Here is a 27,772-nt window from a genome sequence, read left to right as displayed (position 1 = left end):
ATGTATCTCCATTCACTGGATTCTGCCTGCAAAGATTCTCATTTCTGTGACATCTTGGATAACCACCTCCTGGAGGAGGAGGTGAAGCTCATCAAGAAGATGGGCAACAACCTGACCTACTTCCCTAGAGTGACATAGCCAGACCCAAGCAGACTGGCATGCCCAGGCCATCTCTGGGTGACTATGTCCTTAAGTGTTTCACACTCAAGAACAACTTGGAGTTGTCCTTGCCATCCAAGAGGCTGTGGCTTTGTCTTTGTACCAGTCAGCCTGAGGACCTCCACCTGAACCTTTCAAGCCATTAGACAGCTTTATAATTGCCTTGAAGTCCCTCCAAAACCTTGGACTAATTAAACATAAAACTCTGTAGAACAACAATAAACAAACAAATAATAAAATTCAGCTGAAAATTTGAAATGCTTTAGATGAATGAATCTTATTTTGTATGACAGAATCTTTTGTCTGCACGTTTGTATAACCATCATGATTGTTTGCTGTGGAAGTGAGAAAGGGGTACCAGATCACTTGGAATTGAATTTATTGATGATTAAGAGCCACCAAGTAGTTTCAGGATATAAAATCCATGTCTTCTGTAAGAGCAATAAGGACTCTTAAGCACTGCACCCTCACTGTAGCCTCAACAGCTACATTTTAAAGCAGGATTTCCTCACTACTGTATCACCTATCCATTGTAATGCTTAAGACTCATGTTTGGGACCCTGAACCAGTGTGGACAGAAGAATAATATTTTGGGTCCTATCTCCAGGTTAACTGAGCTCCATGGGATTACAGGACACAGTGAAATATCTCTGACTCTGGTAGTCTCCTGTTCTGCAGATCAGAGAGACTATGAGAAGGAAGAATCTGGTTGGAACTAAGCAATGTACATTTTGCATAGTGGAGGAGAGTCAAGATGGGGGGAGAAATGCCATCAATCTTCCCACAAGGAGTAACATGGTCAATATAGACCCTGACACATTTCATTAGACAAATCACTGTTAAAATTCTAAAGGAGATAGGGATTAATTGTAAATACCCAATGACTCAAGGACTAGAGTCTAAATTGGCCTTGACAGCAGCAGGTGTAATAAGAACAAGAAAACAATATTTGTAATAACACTAACAATAATTGCAATAATGGTATTTGTAAATAATTTTGATAAAAGATGATTGATAATACATTAAATGATTCTATGAGAAATCTAATGATTCAAATGACTAGTATAAAACATAACAAGCTAACCTAGAATTTGAAAGGGACAAATGATAACTTAGGCTTTAGACAGACTTTGTCCTCCCCACCAGTGAAAATGAGATCATCACCACAATTTGAGCCAAATTTGAAGCAAGATTGATTTTTTTTATTGAGGTCAATCTTTGGAGCCAGTGATTGCCTCCTAACTGAGGTTAGAGGGAACAAACCCACATGCATTACTTGGGCCCCTTTTAAGGGATAAAATTAGGAGAAGTTATAAAGTAGGTTTGCAAAAGATAGGCAATGGGGTAATAAAGAAATACAGAAAAACATTGCTGGGTGGTGGTGGGTAATACCTTTAATCCCAGCACTCGGGAGGCAGAGGCAGGTGGATCTCTGTGAGTTCGAGGCCAGTTTGCTCTACAGGAGATAGTTCCAGGACAGGCTCCAAAGCCACAGAGAAACCCTATCTTAAGAAAGAAAGAAAGAAAGAAAGAAAGAAAGAAAGAAAGAAAGAAAGAAAGAGAAAGAAAGAGAGAGGAAGGAGAGAGAGAGAGAGAGAGAGAGAGAGAGAGAGAGAGAGAGAGAGAGAGAGAGAGGAAAAACCTAAAAAAAAATCATGTGGTCACCATGTGATCAGGGAGGCTCTAGGGAGTTTCAGGGAGAGCCATGGATAGAAAGGGTATTCTCACAAACAAGTCAAGGTCATGGGTTCTGGAAGGTCAGGATCCTAGAAACAGAGAACAACTCAGCTATTACAATAAATTGAAACTTAATTTTTAATAATACAACATAATATCTCCTGATGTCACAATGTAGTCAGGAAGGTTCATCAGTTTGTCATCCAAAGAATTCCTGTGTAAGGTGAATTAATATACTGGGTAATGCAATCAAAAGCACCCCAAGTATAATGTAAAGATTTGCTTTATATTGATCCATTTATAGTCGTTTATATTAATCTGTGAGGAATTACATTATTTTCCATGTTCTGGTTTTATTTTCCTTCAAATGCTATTGGTATTCAATGTTAAAAACCCAAAACTCCCTTTTCATTTGTTCCACCATCAGATAGTTTCTCCATATTCTTTCTTTGTTCACACATTCCTAATATACTGTCTCTAGCTATTTTTTTTCTTGTTTTTATAATGCAGCAGATCATCACAACACCACTTATGAAAGCTCTGTGTCTCAATTAGTTAACAAGGTCAATGACATTTCTGGTAGCCTATGTCTTCTCATAGAAAATAAATTAACATAATTAGGTCACTTTTATATAAATGTAATATTTTTAAATTTATTAAATTTGGCTATTTACAATGCAGGGATTCAAGTCAACTACTAAGACTGAAAATGAAAATCTCCTCTTGAAACTGATAAAATATGGAATCTTGTGCTCCCTCTTAGGCAGTGATTATGCACATCATCAGTAAGGAAATTATTATTGACATGAACCTTTCAGCCCCTAAAGCTTGCGAGGATCACAGCACTCACAGGGGAATTGAGCCAGAAAAATTGGAAACTTCAGGAGGTTCTATGAATGAATGTAGAAAGAAGTTTCTTGTCCAGACTGCCCATTCCAAAATAACCACTCTGAGGCTTATATGAATTATAAATCCTTAGTCAATAGCTCAGACTTATTACTAGGTAACTCTTACATTTGAATTGACCCATGTTTCTATGTTTTGTCATGTGGCTCTTGGCTTTTTACCTCAATTTCTACATGTTGAACTTGGTTGGCTGCTGGCTGTCATCTCCTCTGACTCTGCCCTTCTTTGCTTCTTATGTTTGGTTTCTCTGCTTAGCCTTATCCTGCCTGGCCATTGGTCAGTGGCAGCTGAGAGACTGAGATATTTAGTCCACCTGAGCTTCATTCATCACAGTCAGTGCTACAATAATAGAGAAAAGCGGATTCAAAAAAATTAAACCTACAAACCAAGAAAGGAAATGGATAGGTTGAAGCCTAAAGTGAAAAAGATTCAAATATGTTTACCCCATTCCACCCTTGTTGGTTTCCTCCTAAGGATCTTGAATCTGGAATATCTAAACCTTGCATGTCTTTCATCATTCAGAGATACTGTTACTTCCCATCATTAAACACCCACTGAGCTGCTTGGATATTCAGAAAACCTCACCATTGCCATTGAGTTTGAGTCCTGTGTAGATGCTGAGGTGTGTGGTGTTGGACCTGTAGTACATTGTTTCCTGCTGATTTTAGACTCACAGGAGGACACCTTATCCTTCAGAAGCAGGAAAGCACGAGTGTGTCCAGGGCTTCTGGACTTGTGTGTTCTGTTTGGGACATTGCAGCTGTTGTGGGGCTGCTGCCTGGATATCCCTCAGGCCATGTGCAGAGAGGTGTGCCCTAGATTCCAATATTGGTTTCACACTTCCCAAAGCTGTGCACAAGGTTCTGTACCAGGGAAACAACTGGGTCCCCGGCCACTTTCTGACTGTGGTGAAAAGGCACCTGGAACCTGTGCCACCTCAGAATTTGTAGTTCTTCTAGGTTGGTGACACTTGCTCTAGACTGTGGTGTCTCTTGGTGTTCCACTCCACTTGTTTACGTGTTTGTCAGTACTTTGAGGGAGGGTGAGGTTGAAGAAAAAGATAAACAAGAGACAGCAGGTAGGTAGAGTCAGGAAGGCATCCAGTGAATATTGTGATCTGCCCAAATTTATTTCTCATCTCCCTTATATAACCCAATTCAAATGCGGGGGAAGGTGAAAGACTTCTTTACCATGGTACAGAGAACAAATAAGGGTAATTACCTCCTAACATCTCTGAACATCAAGTAACCCCACCTTAGAACGAAATATCTTTTTATCTAGGCAAAACATCCAGTAGCCACACCTTAGGTCAAAACTTTCTATTGTATAACCTTGAAGGAGCTGGAAGAGCTCTGAACCCTTTCACTTTCAGCTAAGGTGGAATGGATTCACTCCTGTGGGCTCCCACAGGTGTGAACGGCCGTGAGTGTGCACTCTGTTGGTAGACTCCTTAAGAGCTATGTCTGTGCTGCTATAGAGTTTTCCTGTCAGCACCTTTATGACTTTATATCTCCCTTACTTTTGAACCCTAAGCCATGCACTGCATAAGGTAAACAAATGCTTGGGTGTTAGGCTGGATCGCCCAAGCAAATTTGATCACTCTGTTTATGTTCTGTCCATTAAAAAGGATCATGTTTATCACTGATCAAATAGTTTACTCTGTAAGAGGGTGTCACAATTGTCACAATTCCCAGTCACAGAGGAAAAGAGTTTTAAATCAGACTTCTTTTCACTACCAATTCTGTGGCAAAACCGGGATATTTGAAAAGCGTTCCCAGGTTTGCCCTTTGGGAGCTCTGTGAGGCGAGTGAAGGGCTTGGAATTGCATTGTAGTTTGCTTGTTTTGCTCTAGGCATCTCCAAGTAGAAGAAATTGCATGAAGGAATATTTAATCAGGAATTAACCATTTTACAGGTTGAACTTCTTTGGAGACAAATATAGCATTTTTACTAGTATAAGATTTCAGGGTACAGAAGACAAAAAGCAGGAAGGAGAGTGGAGTCTGAACTCAGAAGACAAAGAGCTCATTCTCAAGTGGCACCTACTTGCTGCTATGTAGGGAAGGTGTGCGATGGGAGAAAGAAAGCAGAGATCCTTCATAGGGCTGATGGGGCGGGCTTTGCAATGAGGACATTGTACCAACTCCTTATAGGAAAGCCTGCTAAGCAGTCTCTCCTTTTGGAAATCATTTGCCCAAGAGACACAGGCTGCTAGGAGCCTTGCTCCTAATGGGTCCCATGACCTGGAATGGATGTGTGATTTCGTGAAACAAAGAAAACTGTGACCATCTGTTGCAAACAAGTGGCTGTGGTCGCGGATGGCGTGAGCCATTTTTATTCATGGTTTCAATAGTTTGCATGAACAGTTTTGCATTCATATTTGTTTCCTTAGGTTTCAAATAATAATAAAAATAATTGCCAGTTTGTTCCCTTATTTCCTTCTCTTTTTATGCCCCATCTTCCCCACTGGTAATCTTTACCTACTTGATTTGTAACTTTAATATCACAAGCATGAGCAGTAAAGCAAGCAACAAAGGACGTTTTCTAACTAGGCACATCTACAGGTAGAACAGTGTGCCCAGTCGGCAGACTTTGTGGTTACACTGTGATGCAAAGCAAAAGAGAAATTTAGCTTTGGTGGTTAATATTTAGCTGAGTGAAATCTAAACTCTTACAATCAACTCATCAGCCAAGGCTAAATCACTTTGTTCTATGTTCTATACTTCTGTATCTCCTTTGGAGGATATACCAGGTTTTCCCCTATCATCATGTAGATTACATAACTTAGAAACTTAATTTTCATAGTTGGCATTGCTTATCTCTTGTTCTCAAGTCCCTGACTTCTCAGCTTTCTGCACTGTTGAGTCCTACATTATTGACACAGTTATTAGAAATGAGGGCATCTGAGTTTCTGTGATCTTGCTTCATTTTTACCATTCATAGACTGTTCTCATTAACTCTTGATATCATCTAAATTTTATTACATTTCTCTTAGACTCTTGTGGTTAGGATCCTTCTTTTCAGGACAATTATACAAATTTGTAATGTCTTGAACTATTGTGGCTCTTTTTTTTTTTTTTTTTTCGATTTTCTAGACAGGGTTTCTCCGTAGCTTTTGGTTCCTGTCCTGGAACTAGCTCTTGTAGACCAGGCTGGCCTCGAACTCACAGAGGTCCTTCTGCCTCCGCCTCCCGAGTGTTGGGATTAAAGGCGTGTGCCACCACCACCTGGCCTATTGTGGCTCTTTCAATCTAGTCACAGGGTCACTGGACAGTCAACATCCTGTTCTTGGAAATCCTGAATTCACAGTTAGACCTGAAACATCAAAGACTTTAGCAGCTGTATCAGGTCCACTGTACATTTTAACAACATCCCCTTGATTCATCCAGAGAGTCATCAGGGGAAAGTTTTTCCAAATGCAACAGCCATCTCATCTATTGGGCTCTAAGAAAGTGAAGCTCGAGGCAGCCAGCAGTATGGTTTGTGGAAGGAAAGCAAGGTGAGCAGGTAGCATAGATGCTCCTGGGGTCATGGCCCAAATATACAGCAAACTGTCCATCACCCTTGCCAAAAATGGGTTAAATTCTCCCAGGCCTTCCCCAAAGGAGAACTTATTCATGTTATTCTCAGGACTGTCCTCTGAAGAAGTCACAGGGCTTCTGGCAGTAGGTTGTCTTGGGAGACAGACTTTCTCAGCAGATATTCATCTGTGGACTGACACATAGTGAGAAGCTGAGAAGTTTCTACCTTTCTCCATCCCTCCAGACGTGATCATCCTCTTCAAGGGAACATTTTTGAACTCACCAATATGGGGGTTCTTTAGCTGTGAGGACAGTCACATTATGACAAAGATTCATTAAAACAGTCACTGTCATATGAAGAACATCTGTGATGGTCATGTTCAGAGATGCAATTTAGTTGTGAGTCTAGCTTTAAATGGCTGAATTATCTCAACACCCCAGGATATCCATCTGAAGAAAGAATTGGTGAATGTTACTGTTTATTTCTGTTAAAAAAAAAATCTTCTTCTTCTTCTTTTTTTTTTTTTTTTTTTTTTTTTTTTGGTTTTTCGAGACAGGGTTTCTCTGTGGTTTTGGAGCCTGTCCTGGAACTAGCTCTTATAGACCAGGCTGGTCTCGAACTCACATAGATCCGCCTGCCTCTGCCTCCCGAGTGGTGGGATTAAAGGCGTGCGCCACCACCGCCCGGCCTTAAAAAAAAATCTTTCTTTTTTTTTTTTTTTTTTTTTTTTTTTTTTTTTTTTTTTGGTTTTGTGAGACAGGGTTTCTCTGTGTTGCTTTGTTTTGGAGCCTGTCCTGGAATTAGCTCTTGTAGACCAGGTTGACCTCGAACTCACAGAGATCTGCCTGCCTCTGCTTCCCGTGTGCTGGGATTAAACGCGTATGCCACCACCACCCGGCTCACCGAATGGCTTTAAATTCTTAAAAGTCTGTGTTCCTCAAGCCTGCTCGCAACCAATGTTTGAAACTGCCATTTCCTAAACGTTTTAGATACTTTAGGCTGAAGGGGCGGAGTGAGTAGAACTCGCCAATCAGGGACAGCTTCACTAAATGGAATGAACTGTCCAATGAGTAGCGTGGATAGTCATAGCGTGCTTCCGGGAAAACATTTTTAAAGTATGGCCTAGCAGAGGAAATCCTTGTTAGGACTCGTTTTCAGCTTCAGTGTGTTCTGCTGAGTGCAGGCCTGTGGGCAGGAAACTGAGACCCACCAGAAGTACGAAATGGTGAGTGCGCTTTGGGCTCCTGGAATCCTGCCTGGCGAGTTTGGGACAGTAGCTTCTTTGTGGCTCCTGCAGTGAGATTTTCCCCTGGTGCTATACAGTCCAGTGGAAGGCGGTATTCTGTCCCAGCAATACCTATGCCAATGCTCTTGAATTGTGCAGCCCACAGGCAGCCATGGGCCCCTAGTCTCCAGCTTTTCAGTCCTGGAGAAGCTGGTTCCCCCTCAATCGCCAGCCTTCTTGGGTGCATCCATGCTGGACATGCATCCAAAAAGATTTTGCTGCACTGGCGGATTGGTGATGCTGAGTCGAGGCTGTACTGTGTATGGTCGTGCGTTTTTCAGAGTTTCATTTTCCTCTCGTGCCTGTGTTTGGGCTGATTTAGTTTTTTGGGTTAGCACACTGGAGTTCTTTCCTCTCTCCTTCACTCCCCTCCCTCATCTAGTCTGCCTCAGAATTGATCCCCATGCCTCCCCTTGTGAATGAAGTTTGCCACAGAGCTGTGTCTAACACCCTATCACCATATCCGGCAAAGATTTTGCATGTTTCTTTTTTTCTGATGATTTGTCGGAGATTTTTTTTCTTGTTCGTCTGACTGCAGTTTTTCAAAATTATCTCTCCGAAGTAAGAAATTTAAGTTTGCTTTATGTTTTATTTGTTTGCCGCTTTTTTTTTTTTTTTTTTTTTTTTTTTTTTTTTTTTTTTGCTCCAATTAGAATTTTGGAAAGCTGCAAAATGTGAAAAGATCGGCGGGACTGTTTAAGAGCCGGGCAGTGATGGCACAAGCCTTTAATCCCAGCACTAGGGAGGCAGAGGGAGGAGGATCTCTGTGAATTCCAGGACAACCTCCATGATTTTTTCATTGCCCTCCCCACCTTCTCCCTCCCTTTAAAAACAATATTGTAGGAGATTTTTTTCTTTTCTCCTGACTGCAATTTTTCAAGTTTACGGGTCTGAAGAAAGGGAGACATTTAAATCTGCTTCACATTTTACTTGTTTGCAGTGAGACCCAAAATAGAATTTTCAAAATTTGCAGTATGTCAAATGCCATGGACAGTGGAATCAAATTGGCATTGCATTTCTGTTGCTGCTTCTTTGTTTGCTGTAGGCTGTTTTAAACAGAAGGGTTAAAGTGTCAATTCTATAAACAAGTCATTTACAGTGTTGCAGCACCTGTGAAAAGTACTAATATTTCCTCTCGTTCTGTTAACCTCAGAAAGTTGATTTTTGCAGAGAATGTAATTTCTATCCAGTCGGGAATCTTTAGAATGTTCATCTGAGGGAAGGATATATGTGCTCTCTAAGTAATGAAAAAATGTTTTATTATTTGAAAGTTATCTTGAGTGTGGATTATATTTATGATGTATTTATTATTCTTATGTGTGTAATTATGTTGACTTTCATTTTAGTTTTAATTCATTATTTCTTTCCTTGTTTTATTTGTTTGCTTTTGGGGGACAGGGTTTCACACTGTAGTCCTGGAACTCATTGTGTTGACCAGGCTAGCCTTGAACTCAGAGCTAACTTTCCTCTGCCTCAGGCATTCTGGAAGTAAAGTCTTTATTCTGTTTAGTGTTTTGAATATTATGTACGGTAAGGACTTTTCTTTTTTGATCCAGTCTGTTTGGTGTTCTGCAAGCGTCTTGTGTCTTCCTATGCATAACTTTCTTTAGGTTGGCAAAGTTTCCTTTTATGATTTTGTTGAAAAATTGTCTGTGCTTTTGAGTTGGACTTCTCCTATCTCTGTTATTCTGAATTGGATTTTTTTATGCTATCCCATATTTGCTGGATGTTTTGTGTTAAACTTTTGTTATTTAATGTTTTCTTTGACCGATAAATCTATTTCCTCTTTTGTATCTTCAGCACTTGAAATTCTCTCTTCCATCCCCTGTGTTCTGCTGTTGTGCTTGCATTTGTGGTTGCTGATCATTTTCTCATATTTTTCATTTCCAGAATTCCCTTGGTTTGTGCTTTCTTTATTGTCTCCGTTTCATTTTTCAAGTCTAGAACTGTTTCTTTCACCAGTTTGGTTGCTTTTTCTTGGTTTTCCTTAAGGGGTTTGTGGATTTCTTGTGATTTTTGCTTGTCTTTTTCTCCATTTCTTTGAGGGAATATTTTATTTTCTCTTTAAGGGCCTCAAATATTCTCTGAAATTTATTTTTTAGGTCATTTTCTCCTTCTTCATCTATATTTGGGTGTTCAGGTCTTTCTGTTTTATAGCCACTATTTTTTGTTTATGTCGTGATGCTCTTTGTGTTGTGGAGTGTGTTCTTACCCTGTCTTCCCATCGTTTCCTCTGACTGTTGTTGTAGCCATGTATGTGGTGATCACTCTTCCAGGTGTCAGTGGATTCAAGGCTCAGATGGTTCATCCTCATGGTGCAGTCGGGGCTACAGGTTCCAGTTGTTGGGTTCAGTGTTTTCCTGCAAAGATGAGAACACCACCAAGTCTAGTAAACCTGAAGTAAACTTTATTACAGAAACCAGATTTCAGGAATACCAGGAGGAAACTTACAAATAAAAAATAAAACACCACAGGGCAAAGAAGCTTATCAGCTAACTGAGACCACAGACAGTTCAGGCTTCTGACACTGTGGCATAGACTAGTTTCTGAACTGACCTTTTATACTAAGGGCACCAAACATTAGGTCTGGACAAATGAATTTTTACAACCTTGCCCTGAGTTAGTAGTCAAGGGAGACCCTAAAGAGGGGAGTGAGTTTTAACGTCAATTGGTAACTAGGCAGCTACCCTGAAGTATGTTTCAGAGGAGATTACAGAGAAAGCACTAAACGCAAGGATACAGATGTCTTTTGCAGTTAGTCAAAAGCCGGGCAGTGGTGGCGCAAGTCTTTAATCCCAGCACTCTGGAGGCAGAGGCAGGCGGATCTCTGTGAGTTCAATCCCAGTCTTGTCTACAAGAGCTAGTTCCAGGACAGGCACCAAAGCTACAGAGAAACCTTGTCTCAAAAAAGAAAAACAAACAGACAAACAAAAGCAATTCATCAGAAAAGGGACTTCTAGTAATACTAGAAGGTTAATAAATTAGAATTAATTGGTTCTTAGGCTGAGAACTTAGATAGCGGATAGCTTTTCACACTATATCAAGGTAAAACTCATACTGACTGCCATGCTTTTACCACCTCCATTATCAGAGCTCAGTAATTCAACCAGTGTTTGTACTTGTCCACTGTCTCTCCGGGTACCTCCAGGCAGTGTGTACCGGAGTCCCATGCGTCCCCTTTGATGGCACCAGTTTCCCATAATAGAGATCATTCCTAACCCAGACATCATGTATCTCTGTCTCCTAAAAGTTAACTCAGTTCACATCTGTAGTTTATCAAGGATGACCAGGACACTACTCATAGTTTGCGGGGAGAAGCTCTGGCCTTGCAAGTAGAACAGCTAGTTGTAAAATTACCTAAGCTGATGGAGGCTTCCTAAGCATCTGAGAAAATAGCTCCCTGTGAATGATTGATCCTTGATCTGCTGAGAAAGTTGTCGATCTGATGAGAAAGTTGTTGATCTGATGAGAAAGTTGTTGGTAGTTTACTTAGGATTACAGCTTTATATGTCTTTCTTGCTATATTCTAAGCTTCTATATTCTAATCTTTGGTGTATATATTTGTATTTCTTTATTATCATTCTTGTGTCTAGACCCTTCACAGTCACCCAGAGATTATTCGCTGTTCCCAGAGGTTGTTTGGGCCTTCTCCTAAGGAGATTGCTTGCTTGGGGCTGCTCCCACAGAGGTTTCTGACTCAGGCCTGCTCTGGAGGTGGTTGCTGGCTCAGGCCTGGTCCCTTGGAGGTCCTTGACTCTTACCTGGTCCTGCAGAGGTCTCTGGCATAAGTCTGTTTCCTTGGTGGTCACTCCCTTTACCTGCTCCTGTAGAGGTCCTGCCTTCAGCCTGGTCTAGGGGCGCTCACTGGCTCAGGCTTGTTCCTGAAGATGTCCCTGGCTTGTTGGTAGTAAAGTCTTGAACCACCAATCCTTACATTGATTAAACTGGCTCTTTAGAGTTACATGTCTAGTTAAGTCAATTTCTCTGCTGATTTCATTTCAGATTCTTCCTTACTAAGTGGGAATCTAATGTGTACATGAGCCACATCTTCATTAGCAGCAGCAGCAGCAGGTGACAAACATCCAGGCTGATTTTCTTCTAGCTACTGGGACCAGAGCAGCAATGACCATGAGTGCATGTATCTGCTATAGTGTGTGGAGAAATGTATGACAAGTGAAGTAGTTTGTCTTTCCTACTTTTGAAGCAAGTTCACACTGATTTTCTTCCTAATTGCAGGAGGTTAAACTCCCAGCATGGTGGGGAAGTATTCAGTTTTTCCACTCTTCTACCTTCAAGTATGAGATCTTCGGGCATGCATTGCAAATTTTCATCTGTTTACCTATATCCTAGTCCAGTATACCTGTTTTATTGTTTTGTCATTAAAAAAACCTAACAAATCTCAATTATATGTTTATTATAGGGAATTTCCTAAATACAATGAACTTATTTTAATTTTATCTAGTCCTTACACTCCCAGCACACCTGACTCATAATTTCATTTTCTTTTGTTTCCTTCCTTCTAGTTACAGACACAGTTCTTATTGATCTATGTCTGTAATGTAGTCTTTAGTATTTCGGTCCTTGGATCATCTACTAAATGACTCATTCAGCTTTGGTTCAGTGTGTTTAGTTGTTTTTCTTCAGATTCTATTATAGATAATTATGAGCCATCATGTGCATGCTAGAAATTGAACTCGACCTGTAGAACAGTCAGTGCTGTTAACCACTGAGCCATCTCTAAATCCCTTTAATGTATTCCTTATTGTAAACAGACTGCACTTTGTTTCCTGGACACAAAGACCCAAATACTCACACAGAAACTATGGGAATTATAGCACCGAAATGGTCAGGTATATGTATAGCTAGCTTAGATCTTGAATTAACCCATTTCTAGTAAGCTATATCTGTCCACAAGGCTGTGACTTATCAGTAAGGTTCTAGCTTCTAAGTCCTTCAGCAGCTACATGGTATCTCCCTGACTTCACCTTCTTTCCTCCTCTATCTCTTCTTGGATTTCCTGCCTTGCTATATTCTACCCTGCCAAAGGCCAGAGTAGCCCATTATTAACTAATTTTAATAAAAATGTATTCACAGCATACAAAGGGGAATCCCATATCATCTCCTCTTTTCTGTTGAAGTAAAAAGGAAGCTTTTTGGTGGGAGTCATGTTCCATCAAACCACGTTGGCCTACAGGTGCTCATCATCTGTGGAAACAGAAAACCTGTTTATCAAAGTAACATATCCTTAAACTCAAATTTTGAAGTCAAGATACCTTAAACATATATATCTTGGCTTAGCCTAGCAGTCCTGAGAATCAAATGTCTCTTTGCAATAAAAAATTAAAAGTAAACACAGTAATATGCACAGTCCAGTCTCTCTGTGTATTTTCAATTTTTATGTGACTTATTTCTTTTATATTATTTTTACTGTCTCTTTAAAGCCTTTATTTTATTTTTTAAGACTCTCTCATTTTATACCTGCTTATACTCTTTTTTTCTCTCTCTCCCAAGCCTGTGCAAAATTTTTTAAACACACTGTGTCTCGTTTAGAGGTCTTTTATGTCTGAATTTGTCCTATTGTGTATCTGAATTCCTTTTCTGAAAAGTAGTGTATTGGTGGAAGTCACAAAATAATCCCACACTAGTTTAGAATTATGAATAATAAAGGGTTATTTATTTAGGGATGACTTACAGATCACTGTCCTAGATGATAGTCCTCTGCAAAAACGGGAAACAGGAATAGAATCTAGCAGCCAGAAGCAATAGTTGGAAGCAAGAGGGCAAGTGCACACTTTACAGCTGCATTTATAGTACAAGAGACCACACCCATGTTGGCTGGTATCTTAAAGTCTATTGGCTGAAGGAGCAGAAGGAGCTCATACAACACCTCTTCCTTGTGTTTAAATAGGAGAGTTCCAAATCCAATACAAAACCATATGCATGAGGATCAGATATCCAGAGTAAACAATATTAAGCTACGAACATATGCTAAATGTTTTAATAAACATTTTATCCTAAGGAGTCTAATCTTGTATTGGAAATGGCTTGACTAGTCATAAGAGGGTAGTAACTATGTCTGTCTAATCTTCAACCTCATTGAAGGCTTGAAAAGGGAGATAATATTACTGGAGTAGGCAGGAAGTGCAATCAAGCAGCTTCCAAAATGTGCAGTACATGACAGAGACAATTGGTTGCCTTAGCAATCACCCAAAGTCTCATTTGCAGTGCTGAAGCCACCAACTTTTGCTAAGACTTAGCGTAACTGACATCATTTTCAGAGGCAGGAAAATTTTCAAAACCGTTTAACCCTGTCTTGACAAGATTTGACAGTATTTTATTATTACTATTTTTATATTATTGTTACAAATTTTCATCACCTCCCTCCTCCCATTTCTCTCCCCCTTCCTCCCATTTCCTCTCCCTTTCCCTCCCTAGTCCAAAGAGCAGTCAGGGTTCCCTGCCCTGTGAGAAGTCCAGGGTTCTCCCCGTTCCATCCAGGTCTAGGAAGGTGAGGATTCAAACAGACTAAGTTCGCACAAAACCAATACATGAAGTAGAATCAAAACCCAGTGCCATTATCCTTGGCATCTCAGTCAACCCTCCTTGTTAGCCACGTTCAGAGAGTCCAGTTTGATCGCATACTACATCAGTCCCAGTCCAGCTGGCCTTGGTGAATTCCCATTAGATCAGCCCCACCGTCACAGTGGGTGGGCGCGCCCCTCGTGGTCCTGACTTCCTTGCTCATGTTCTATCTCCTTCTGCTCCTCATTTGGACCTTGGGAGCTCAGTCCAGTGCTCCAATGTGGGTCTCTCTCTCTATCTCCATCCATTGCCAGATGAAGGTTCTATGGTGATATGCAAGATATTCATTAGTGCGGCTATAGGATAGGGCCAGTTCAAGCGCCCTCTCCTCAGCTGCTCAAGGAACAAGCTGGGGACATCTCCTTCGACACCTGGGAACCCCTCTAGAGTCCAGTCTCTTGCCAACTTTAAAATGGCTCCCTTAGCTCTCCAAGGCCAGCTGGACTGGGACTGAATAAGCATGGGTTGAAACTGGACTCTCTGAACATGGCGGACAATGAAGGCTGATGAGAAGCCAAGGACAATGGCACTAGGTTTCGATCCTAATACATGAACTGGCTTTGTGGGAGCTTAGCCTGTTTGGATGCTCACCTTCCTGGACCTAGATAGAAGTGGGAGGACCTTGGTCTTCCTGTAGGGCAGGGAATTTGGACTGCTCTTCAGTATCGAGAGGGAGGGGGAATGGACTGGGGGGAGGAGAAGAGGAGTGGGGATAGGGGGAGGAGAGTGGGGGAGGGGGCAATATGTGGGAGGAGGGGGAGGGAAATGGGAAACGGGGAGCAGTTGGAAATTTTAATTAAAAAAGAATAAAAAAAATGAGAAAAAAAAGAAGTAAAATGGCTCCCTTAATTAAGATATATACTTCCCTGTTCCCATATCTACCCTTCTTCCATCCCAACCATCCCATTCCCCCAAGCTCTCCCCATCCTCCCCTTTTCACTTCTCTCTCCTCATCTCCCTTTACCCCCACCCCCAAGCTCTCACTTTTTGCCTTGCAATCTTGTCTACTTCCAATATCCAGGATGATAACTACATGTTTTTCTTTGGGTTCACCTTCTTATTTAGCTTCTCTAGGATCATTAATTATAGGCTCAAAGTCCTTTATTTATGGCCAGAATCCACTAATGAGTGAGTACCTACCATATTCATCTCTTTGATTCTGGATTACCTCACTCAGGATAGTGTTTTCTATTTCCATACATTTGCATGCAAAACTCAAGATGTCATTTTTTTTAACCACTAAGTAGTACTCTAATGCGTATATATTCCACACTTTCTTTATCCATTCTTCCATTGAGGGGCATATAGGTTGTTTCCGGGTTCTGGCTATTACAAATAATGCTGCTATGAACATAGTTGAACAGATGCTTTTGTAGTATGGTAGGGCATTTCTTGGGTATATTCCCAGGAGTGGTATTGCTGGATTCTGAGGTAGGTTGATCCCGAATTTCCTGAGAAAACCACCACACTGATTTCCAAAGTGGTTGCAAAAGATTGCTTTCCCACCAGCAATGGATTAGTGTGCCCCTTACACCTCATCCTCTCCAGCAAAGGCGATCATGGTGTTTTTGATTTTAGCCATTCTGACAGGTGTCAGATGGTATATCTCAATGTTGTTTTGATTTGCATTTCCCTGATCGCTAAGGAGGTTAAGCATGACCTTCAGTGTCTTTTGGCCATTTGAACTTCTTCTGTTGAGAATTTTCTGTTCAGTTCAGTACCCTAATTTTTAATTGGCTTAATTAGGATTTTAAAGTGTAGTTTCTTGAGTTCTTTATATATTTTGGAGATCAGACCTTTGTCTGTTGTGGGGTTGGTGAAGATCTTCTCCCAGTCAGTATGTTTTGTTGCCTTTTTGTCTTAACGATAGTGTCCTTTGCTTTACAAAAGCTTCTCAGTTTTAGGAGGTCCCATTTATTCAACGTTGCCCTTATTGTCCATGCTACTGGGGTTATACGTAGGAAGTGATCTCCTGTGCCCATATGTTGTAGACTACCTCCCACTTTCTCTTCTATCAGATTCATTGTATTCAGACTGATATTGATGTCTTTAATCCATTTGGACATGAGTTTTATGCATGGTGATAGATATGGATCTATTTTCATTCTTCTACAGGTTGACATCCAGTCCTGCCAGCACAATTTGTTGAAGATGCTTTCTTCATTTTATACTTTTAACTCCTTTGTCTAAAATCAGGTGTTCATAGGTTTGTAGGTTAATATCTGGGTCTTCTATTCAATTCCATTGGTCAACTTCTCTGTTTTTGTGCCAGTACCAAGCTGTTTTTATCACTGTAGTTCTATAGTAGAATTTGAAGTCAGGGATGGTAATGCCTACAGAAGTTCCTTTATTGTATAAGATTGTTTTTGCTATCCTGGGTTTTTTGTTTTCCATATAAAGTTGATTGTTGTTCTCTCAAGGTCTTTGAAGAATTTTGTTGGGATTTTAATGGGGATTGCCTTGAATTTATAGATTGCCTTTGGTAGAACTGCCATATTTACTATGTTGATCCTACCCATCCAAGAGCATGGAAGGTCTTTCCATTTTCTGGTGTCCTCTTCAATTTCTTTCTTCAAAGACTTAAAGTTCTTGTCAAATAGATCTTTCACTTCCTTGGTTAGAGTTACCCCAAGATACTTTATGCAATTTGTGGCTCTCGTAAAAGGTGAAGTTTCTCTGAATTCCCTCTCTGCTTCTCTATCTTTCGTGTATAGGAGGGCTACTGCTTTTTTTTTTTTTTTTTTGAGTTGATCTTGTAACCTGCCACTTCACTGAAGTTATTTATCAGCTGTAGGAGTTCTTTGGTAGAGGTTTGGGGGTCACTAATGTACACTATCATATCATCTGCAAATAACGAATGTTTGACTTCTTCCTTTCCGATTTGAATCCCCTTGGTCTCTTTATGTTGTCTTATTACTATTGCTAGAACTTCAAGAACTATGTTGAAGAGATATGGTGAGAGTGAACAGCCTTGTCTTGTTCCTGATTTTAATGGAATGGCTTTGAGTTTCTCTCCAATTAATTTGATATTAGCTGTTGGCTTGCTATATATTGCTTTTATTATATTTAGGTGTGATCCTTGTTCCCTAACCTCTCCAAAACCTTTATCATAAAGGAGTGTTGAATTTTGTCAAATGCTTTTTCCGCATCTAATGAAATGATCATATGGTTTTTTCTTTCAGTTTATTTATATGATGGATTATATTGATAGATTTTCGTATGTTGAACCAGCCCTGCATCTCAGGGATGAACCCTACTTGATCGTAATGGATATTTTTTTAATGTGTTCTTGGATTCTGTTTGCCAGAATTTTATTGAGAATTTTTGCATCGATGTTCATGAGTGAGATTGGTCTGTAATTCTCTTTCTGGGTTGGGTCTTTGTGTGATTTTGGAATCAGGGTGACTGTAGCTTTGTAAAAGGAGTTTGGCAATGACTCTTCTTGTTCTATTATGTGAAACACATTAAGGATTATAGGTATCAGCTCTTCTTGGAAGTTCTGATAAAATTCTGCATTAAAACCATCAGGTCTGGGGCTTTTTTTGGTTGGGATGTTTTTTATGACAGCTTCTATTTCCTCACGACTTATAGGTCTATTTAAATTGTTTACCTGGTCTTGGTTTAATTTTGGTAAATGGTACTTATCTAAAAACAAGTCCATTTCTTTTACATTTTCCAATTTTGTGGCATATAAGCTTTTGTAGTAAGACCTAATAATTCTCTGAATTTCCTTAGTGTCTGTGGTTATGTCCCCCTTTTCATTTCTGATCTTGTTAATTTGCATGTTTTCTCTCTGCCTTTTGATTAGTTTGGGTAAAGGTTTGTCAATCTTGTTGACTTTCTCAAAGAACCAGCTCTTTGTTTCATTGATTCTTTGGATTGTTTTCTGTGTTTCTATTTTGTTGATTTCAGCCCTCAGTTTTGATTATTTCCAGTCTTCTACTCCTCCTGGGTGAGTCTGCTTCTTTTTTTTTCTAGAGCTTTCAGCTGCGCTATTAAGTTTTTAATGCGAGCTCTCTCCGTTTTTTTTAATGTGGGTACTTAGTGCTATGAACTTTCCTCTTAGCATTGCGTTCATGGTGTCCCATAGGTTTGGGTATGTTGTGTCTTTATTTTCATTGAATTACAGGAAGACTTTAATTTCTTTCTTTATTTCTTCCCTGACCCAGGGGTGGTTCAGTAGTTGACTGTTCAGCTTCCACGAGTTTGTAGGCTTTCTGGGGGTAGAATTATTGTTAAATTCTAACTTTATTTCATGGTGATCTGATAAGACACAGGTGCTTACTAATATTATTTTGTATCTATGGAAGTTTGCTTTGTTACTGAGTATGTGGTTAATTTTCAAGACGGTTCCATGAGCTGTAGAAAAGAAGATATATTTTTTCCTATTTGGGTAGAATGTTCTATAGATGTCTGTTAAGTCCATTTGATTCATTACCTCCATTATTCTCTTATTTCTCTGTTTGGTTTCTGTCTGATTGACCTTGTAATGTTTCTTTTACATAAGTGGGTGCTGTTATATTAGGAGCATAGATATTCAGGATTAAGACTTCATCCTGATGAATTGTTCCTGTTATGAGTATAAAATGTCCATCTCCATCTCTTCTGATTTATTTTAGTTTGAAGTCAATTTTGTTAGAAATTAGTATGGCCACACCCACTTGTTTCTTAGGACCATTTGCTTGTAAACCTTTTCCCAACCCTTTACTCTGAGTAGATGTCTGTCTTTGTGGTTGAGGTGTGTTTCTTGTAAACAGCAGAATGTTGGATCCTGTTTTTGTATCCAATCTCTTAGCCTGTGCCTTTTTATAAGTGAATTGAGTTCATTGATATTAAGTGATATTAATGACCAGTGGTTGTTAACTCTGGTTATTATTACTATTAATTTTTTTTTGGTAGTAGAGTTTGTGTGTTTCCCTTCTTTGAGTTATGCTGGTGAAGGGTCGCTAGACTTCTGAATTGTGGGCAATGTTGGATTCCTTGGGTTGTGATTTTCCTTCTATTAGTTTCTGTAAGGCTGGATTTGTGACTACGTATTGCTTAACTTTGTTTTTATCCTGGAATATTTTGTTTTCTCCATTGATAATGAACGAAAGCTTTGCTGGGTATAATACTCGGGGCTTGCATCCATGGTCTCTTAGTTTCTGCAGTACATCTATTCAGGACCTTCTGGCTTTCATGGTTTCCATTAGAGAAGTCAGGTGTAAGTCTGATAGGTTTACCTTTATAAGTTACTTGACCTTTTTCCTTTGCAGCACCTAATATTCTTTCTTTATTCTGTACGCTTTGTGTTTTGATTATCATATGGCGAGGTGATTTTTTTTTTTGATCCAGTCTATTTGGTTTGTGTATGCTTCTTGAACCTTCATAGGAATATCTTTCTTTAGGTTGGGAAAGTTTTCTTCTACAAATTTGTTGAATATATTTTCTGGGCCTTTGAGCTGTAATTCTCCTTCTTCTACCCCTATTATTATTAGGTTTGGTCTTTTTATTGTGTCCCAGATTTCCTGAATGTTTTGTGATGAGAATTTGTTGGATTTGTTGTTTTCTTTGATCAGTGCGTTTATTTTCTCTATAGTGTCTTCAGCATCTGAGATTCTTTCTTCTATCTCTTGTATTCTGTTGGTTATGCTTGTTCTTGTAGTCTCTGTTCGTTTACCTAGATTTTCTATATCCAGCCGGCCCTCAGTTTGTGTTTTCTTCATTGCCTCCATTTCAGTTTTCAAGTCTTGAACTGTTTCCATTATCTGTTTGATTGTTTTTTCTTGGTTTCCTAGGGTATCTTTTATGGATTTACTCATTTCTTCAAACTTTTTGTTATTTTTCTCATCCATTTCTTTAAGGGAGTTTTTTACATCCTGTTTAAGGGACTCTATCGCTTTCATAATATTAATTTTTTCTACTTCTTCTAGATTAGGGTGTTCAAGTCCTCCTGTTGTAAGATCACTGGGTTCTTGTATTTTCATGTTGTTTTTCAGATTGTTGGAGGAATTCTTGCATTGTCGCCTGCCCATCTCTTCCTTCAAATGCTCTCCTATGGAACTTCTGGTACAGGATCAGGTTGTCTTGCTGGCCAGGGACCTTGCTGACAAAAGGTCTACCTTGCTTCCGGCAGGCTATTGAAACAAAGTAACTCCTGTGTAGTTGCACTCACCAACCCATCCCAGTGCCCAAACAGGCTGAGCTGGGGGATCTTATGGCCCTGAGGAAGGGAGGAAGAAGGGCGGGGATGCCTGGGTGCCAAGTGGGATGGGATAGGAAGAGAGAGGCAGTAGCAGGGGAGAGTAGCCCCTGCAGAATGACCAGGAAGTTTAGGGGGTCGAGGAATGTCTGTGCTCCATTTCCCGGACTTCTGCCATGGGTCAGGAACACACTCACCCCTCTGATGGATCTTCTGGTAAAGGATCAGGGCCCCTTGTTGGCCAGGGACCTCGCTGACCTGACAGTATTTTTTTTTTTTTTTTGTAACCTGCTTCTTCAGTGTGGACATTGTGCAGTTTGTCTGTGGTCGAGGCATGGTCAGTTCCTTGCCCAAAGACCAATTGTGCCAAAATGAAGACAATTTGAGTGTCTTTGGTGCTAAACACTCTCTTGGGGATAGATCAGTGCTGCCAGGAGCAATCATGTCTCATATCATCAGAATCCTCAGTTATTTACATGCCATATTCTGCAGATCTTTGAAGTGGTTGAAGGTTACCTATCTATGCTGAATAGAATCTTTATGTATCTAAAGAACCGAATTAGTCTGACTAAAAGGATAACAAACATGAATGACTAGTGATCAATAATACTTAATAACTATATAACTTAAAGGTTAAGACTTCATGTCAGAATATTAAAAATCTTTAAACAATTGTGCAGTAAGGAGGACAATGATATCAAATGTAAACAGTATATAAATATCTTAATCAGAGGTAGAAATATATAATGTAATAGGATAAATATATCCTAAAATTGTATCAATATACAGAAAATCTTAAAGAGGGGTAGAAATGTACATGCATACAATATCACAAAATAACTTTGCATAGGTGTACAAATATTGTAAAAAGAACTAACAAATATAATTTGAAGTTGTATCAATATACAAGAAACTATACCAGTGTAAATTGTATATAAATAATAGCTCACATGTATTTACTCTATTACTCACTATTATTACTATTATTATTAGTGTCAGTAAGTACACACTAAATAACCTATTATACCATCCTATCTTCCCTTTTTTTAGTTATCTCTTGGCCTATATACATAATTTCCATTTCAACCCCCAACTGTATGGGAGTAATAATCAATCCCTAAATCGTGTCTTTAACCATGTGGACAAACTGTTGGGAGAGGGGATGTTGCTTTCTAGAATTGCTTCTTGTTGTCATGAGGGTGATGTTTTTTCTATGGGATCCTGCAAAAGTAAAATGATGGTTCCAAGTTTTCAACATTGCTGTTTTGTATAATTATAAATGGTCTCTGATAGGGTGTTTTTGTTTGTTTTGTTTTGTTTTTTTCAACACAGTGTTTCTTTGTAGCTTTGGAGCCTGTCCTGTAACTAACTCTGTAGACCAGGCTGGCCTCGAACTCACAGAGATCTGCCTGCATCTGCCGGGGATTAAAGGTGTGTGCCACCACCACCCAATACCTCTTTTTTCTTATTTCATTTTAAGGACTTTATCCTTTTTCCTTTCCTCTCCCAAGCCTACATATAGTTTTAAACACAGAGTAAACCATTTAGAGGTTTTCTTCATCTTTGAATCTATCTTTACTATATATCTTTTTCTGATTACATGAGTCTCTAATTTATTAAGTGATATGGGTAATATTTAAGCCGTGGCATTAACAACTGGAACCAGCCCATTCCTTAGCTTTCTGAGATTCCAGCCTCATGGAGAAGGTACCAGCTTGAGTCTTGTTTATTGCCACAACTCTATGACATTTCAAGGTCCCTGACATCACCAGAAAGCATGTGGTCACCTTTTAATCAACACCATTTAAGTGTTTCCTGGCAGAACCTCTTAAAAGTGCTGCAAAATTTTCAGGCTAAAGCTGAGTCAGGAGGCCTCTCTTAAATCGGACACATTTGCCTCTAGCAAATAGAGCCCACTGGAGAAATTGCTGCTATTAAGAAACCATGCCTTAACTCTATTCCCAAGCTCTTTTGGGTTTTATGTGGATGCACTTGGCCTGTGTTTGGTGTCATTTGTTGGTGGAAATCACAAAATAATCCCACACTAGTTCAAAATTATGAATAATAAAGGGTTATTTATTTAGGGGAGACTTACAGATCATTGTCCTAGATCACAGTCCTCTGCATAAATGGGGAACAGGTACAGAGTCTTACAGCTAGAAGCAATAGCTGGAAGCAGGAAAGCAAGCACAGGCTTTACAGCTGCATTTATAGTATGAGACCACACCCGTGTCTGCTGGTATCTTAAAGGTTATTGGCTGAAGGAGAAGAAGGAGCTTCCACAGCAGGAGTGTTTTGTATTGTTTTGTTTTCTTATATGGTGAGCAGTACGGTTGCTGATGCCCTGGATGCTGACTCCCCTCTCTCAGCCTTTCAGTATGGTGAAGGTACATTTACCACTAGCTCTGCAAACTATGTTCACCACCACAGCTCCAGCAAACAACTTGCTGCAAGCGTCTCACAAACCCCATAAATGCTCCTCACCAGGACCTCCCGAAAGAGCCAGAGCCATTCCTGACCCGAGCATGATCCAGGATTCCCTGTCATAAAGAAGCAGTGTCTCTGCTAGCCACCAGCAAGCAGAGACTCTCTGAAAAAAAAATGTGCCTACCAAGAAGCTCCATTTGACTCCTGTTTTTGTGGGTCTAGAAGCCCTCTATTAAAGCGTTCTTTGGCTTTATGTAGATGTATGTGGACAAACATTGGCCACCATTATATAGCTACAAATATTCTCCATTCCTCTGGTCCCCCAGAACAGTTTCTCTCCACCCACCAGATCCTGCTTACAAGTTCCTACAGCTGCTTAAGAAATAACCACTCTGAGGCTTAATGTTAGTTATGTACTCTTTGGTTGATTATCTCAGCCTTCCTATTAGCTAACTCTACATTTTAAATTAATCCATTTCTATTAATCTATGTATTGCCATGAAGCTGTGGCTTTCTGGAAAAGTTTTGGCGTCTTTCTCCTTCAGCATCTTTGTGACATCTCTCTGATTCTGCCTTCTTTCCCCCTCTATCTCTGCTTGGATTTCCTGCCTTGCTATTCCTTATATCAGGCTTTTCCTCTGGCTGTCACAGATTATTATGAGAAAAGTGACTTAAGGCAGAAGCAGTTTATTTCAAATCACAATTCAAGAGTCCAGTTCGTAAAATTCAGAAGTGTGAAGCTGCTAGTGAGTGACACACTAGTAAATAGTATTATTTATAATATATAATATATAATACCAATAATAAATATTAGTATTATTGAGACAGTGGGTCATCAAGTAATCAAGATAGCATCCCATGATATTCTTTTTTTTAAAAAATATTTATTATGTATACAATATTCTGTCTGTGTGTATGCCTGCAGGCCATAAGAGGGCACCAGACCCCATTACAGATGGTTGTGAGCCACTATGTGGTTGCTGGGAATTGAACTCAGGACCTTTGGAAGAGCAGGCAATGCTCTTAACCTCTGAGCCATCTCTCCAGCTCCTCCATGATATTCTTCAGTAAATCCTATTGATATAATAATTCGGAGGTTTCTTCAGAAAATATACAAGATGATTATCCTGTCAGTCTGTCAGTGAAAATTAACCATCCTAATTAATGTATGTACTCATAGGAGCCAGTAAAATTTGAGGATGTGGCAGTGAACTTCACCTCAGAAGAGTGGGCTGTGTTGGATTCTAGTCAAAAGAAGCTCTACAGAGATGTGATGAAGGAAACGTTTTTGAACCTGTTCTTTATAGGTAAAAAGTACTATGTGCTCCCATTGCTTATTCAGTCACTGAACAACTGTGTCCTTGATGTGGGCGTCCCCTCTGTGTGCTGTGATTACCATTACTAAGTAAAGAAAGTGCCTTGGCGTATTGACAGGGCAGAACTTAGGTAGGCGGTGAGGACTGAACTGGCGACTGGGATGCACAAGTGGCTAGCTCCATGCAACATGTCCTGCTTATGCATGTCATGCTAGTATTGAATTCCTGAAGTGAAAAATGTGGTGAATTTAGTGTGTATACCCATATCATAAGAATTACATTGTAATAATTTTTATGTTGAATATGAATGGGTTATGATGTATTCTCTGGATTTTGTTCTAGAAAAAGCACTAGAAGAAAATATTGAAGAGGACTCTAAAGATGTCAGCAGAAATATGGGGTAATTTATTATGTTCAGTAGAAAATTATTTATATTGTACATTTGGGACTCCAGGAACAACTGAGAACATGCAAGTGCTCCAAATATACCTAAGTGAAAAATGAGTCTACACAAATTTCTTTAATGGAGCATTGAATTATGACATTCAATATTTGTGTATTTCATGCGTGTAATCTATTAATATTGCAAATATGTCATGTGAGACTGAGCCTGGGAAAAGTGTTTTCACTAGTTTATTACACAAAACATCCATTCCATTCACATGCAAAAGGTTTTTACTTTCTGTTTATACTTGAGGCTTTGAGCATCAGTACTGTGCTATGTTTGCTTCCTTTTGCTGTTACCAAAAAAATGAACTCTTGGGTGGAAGACAGTTTTACACTTCCTTGTCACAGTCCCTTCATAATAAAAAGACAGGGTAGGAACTCAAGCATGACAGGAATTTTGAAGCAGTCACTGAGCAGAAGTGATGGAGAAATCCTGTTTACTGGAGTGATCTTCATCTGTCAATCAGCTACCTGCCTTATTCAATCTTGGACCACATCTCTAGGGGGATACCACCCACAGTGAACTGGGCCACTCCACCTCATACAGTGATCAAGACAAAGCTGCCAGAGAAATGTCTAAATGTCAGTTTGTTGAAGCCATTTTCTGCTGTCTAAATCCTTCCCAAATGTGGGTTGTAGTTTGTATCAAATAGATCTAAACAAACTAGTAGATGTATTTCATACATAGAGCCTGATCTCCTCCCATTGTCACACTATCCAGCACAGTAGTAAGTCCTCCTTAATCAGGAATGTGAAAATGCTCCCACAGGTTTTGTTTCCAGACCAATGTGATTTAGTTATTTTTCAATTTACTGTACCTATCCACCTATGACCACAGATGGGTGTAGTTGGTAACTAACTAACCCACACTGGGTGACTATTTAGAATGCTGACATGCTGGAGTGTTTCTCCACTTCATATGCTTGTTATTTTGTCTACAAACACCAGGACTTTTTCCTTCCTGTCCACTCCTTTTATACTTCTTAATTGTTTTATATATCTGTGTTTCTGAGTTATGTTTTTATACAACACCTTTGCCAAAAACATTTGTGGAACACAGAAAGTGCAAGAAATCCTTCATATCAAGTGTATCAGAATTGTGAGCTCTTCACATTAATCTTTGTTGTTAAATCTGGTTTGCTCAAAGATAGAGAATTGTTGTTAACCTCCAAGACTGTGATACAGCTCCTTCATAATTCTTAGAGAAGTAAATAAAGTCAGTACTCTACTTCTTTACATATAACATATGGCAGGGTCTTTCCATGCTATACATATTGTCCTTGATATTGATACTATTATTTTATTCCCTCTGAGATAGTATTATTGTGTTCCATACAGACCAGCCTCCAATATTTCTCTCGGCTACAGTATTGCTTTTCTCTCCTTTTTTTTTTTTTTTTTTTTTTTTTTTCAGATTTCAGGGGATAGAGAATGACCATGGATATGAATGTCATGCTGAGTGCAATAAAAACCAGCAACCTATTCCAGACAGTATGATCAATAAAGACACGCCTTCCAGATTAAGAGCTCATGAGACTCCATTGCGTGTAAGAAACATTATTAGTCATTTATCCTTATATGTGTATCACAGAGAAAAAACTATAGGGAAACCACCCCTGTATAAGGGAGCTGTGGCAAAAGCTTTTATACACCAGAAACATCGGAAAGATATCAGTTATTCTGAATTACTTCAGGGACTTGAAACTTATCCTAAAGAGAATCCCTGTAAAAATCAACAATGTAATGAAGCCTGTAGTAGTCTCTGTTTTGATCAGCCTCAGGAGAGAACTCATACTGTAGATAAACTCAGTGAGAATGTTTTAATGAGATACACACATGGCCACAATGATGAAGTAAAACAATTTGTATGTAGTCTCTGTGAAGAATCCGTCATTGATTCCAGTGACCTTACCAACTACGAAAAATGTCATATTGAAGAGAAAAGGTACATTTTTAGTCAATGTGGCAAAACATTTAAATATGCAACATGTTTTGAGAAACATAAAGCAACTTACACAGGAGAGAAGCCAGATGCTTCTATACATTTTGGAAAAGCCTTCACCGAATTCAGTCATCATAACAGTAATGAAAGCATTGGACAAAGGCATTATGCCTGCAAGCATTGTGGAAAAAATTTTACCAGTAGTTTTTATCGAAACATTCATGAAAGAATTCACACTGGAGAGAAGCCTTATACATGCAGGCATTGTGGAAAAGCCTTTTCTTCTTCCAGTAATCTGAATATGCATGAAATAATTCACACTGGAAAAAAGCCTTATGCATGTAAGCATTGTGGAAAAGCCTTCAACCACCCTGGTCTTCGTAAACGACATGAAAGGAGCCACACTGCGGAGAAACCTTATGCCTGTAAGCATTGTGGAAAAACCTTCAGCCGTTCTTGTCATCGAAATGATCATGAAAGAATTCACAGTGCAGAGAAACCTTATGCTTGTAAACACTGTGGGAAAAAATTCACTCGTTCTTCTCATCGAAACAATCATGAAAGAATTCACACTGGAGAGAAACCTTATGCATGTAAGCATTGTGGAAAAAACTTTTCTAGTTCTTCTTATCGAAACATTCATGAAAGAATTCACACCGGAGATAAACCTTATGAATGTAAGCATTGTGGAAAATCATTCACCAATTCCAGTAGTCATGACAGACATGAAAGGAGACACACTGCAGAGAAACCTTATGCGTGAGCATTGTAAAAAGCCTTCAACAAATCCAGTAGGTATAACAGACATGAAAGGAGCCACACTACAGAGAAGCAGAAGACTTATACATGCAAACATTGTGGAAAAATCTTTTTCTGGCTTTGTCATCTGAACATCTATGAAATAACTCACACTAAAAAAAATCCTTATGTATGTAAGCATTTTGGAAAATCATTCAACAACTCTAGTAGTTGTTACTGACATAGAAGAAGTCACACTGCAGTTAAACCTTATTCATGTAGGCATTGTAAAAAACCCTTTACCAATTTCAGTTCTTGTCAGACTCATGAAACAAGTTCACATTAAAGAGAATTCTTATACATTAAAGCATTGTGGGAAAAGTGTTAACCTGCTCCCATCACCTGAACATTCATGAAAAGATTCACACAGGAGAAAAGTCTTGAGCATGTAAACATACGAGAAAAGCCTTAAGTGACCAAAAGTAGTCATAACAGACAAGAATGAAGTCACACTTTAGGGAACCCTTACTCATGTAAGCATTGTGTAAAGCCCTTCACCAATTTCTGTTCATGTAAGGTTCATGAAAGGGA

General features: G+C 39.4%; 1 protein-coding gene across 1 annotated transcript; it reads left to right on the top strand.

Moving 5' to 3' along the window:
- Positions 1–27,275, top strand: LOC130881348 (zinc finger protein OZF-like). The gene is made up of 4 exons (XM_057780943.1): positions 1–129; positions 23,919–24,045; positions 24,397–24,454; positions 25,916–27,275. Exons 1-4 carry the CDS (start codon positions 1–3, stop codon positions 27,204–27,206), a joined length of 1,605 nt encoding a protein of 534 aa, XP_057636926.1. The 3' UTR covers positions 27,207–27,275.
- The last annotated feature ends 497 nt before the right edge of the window (positions 27,276–27,772 follow it).

This window comes from Chionomys nivalis, chromosome 1, assembly GCF_950005125.1.
Source record: "Chionomys nivalis chromosome 1, mChiNiv1.1, whole genome shotgun sequence".
Lineage (NCBI taxonomy): Eukaryota > Metazoa > Chordata > Mammalia > Rodentia > Cricetidae > Chionomys > Chionomys nivalis.
This window is presented reverse-complemented; position numbering and strand designations above follow the sequence as displayed.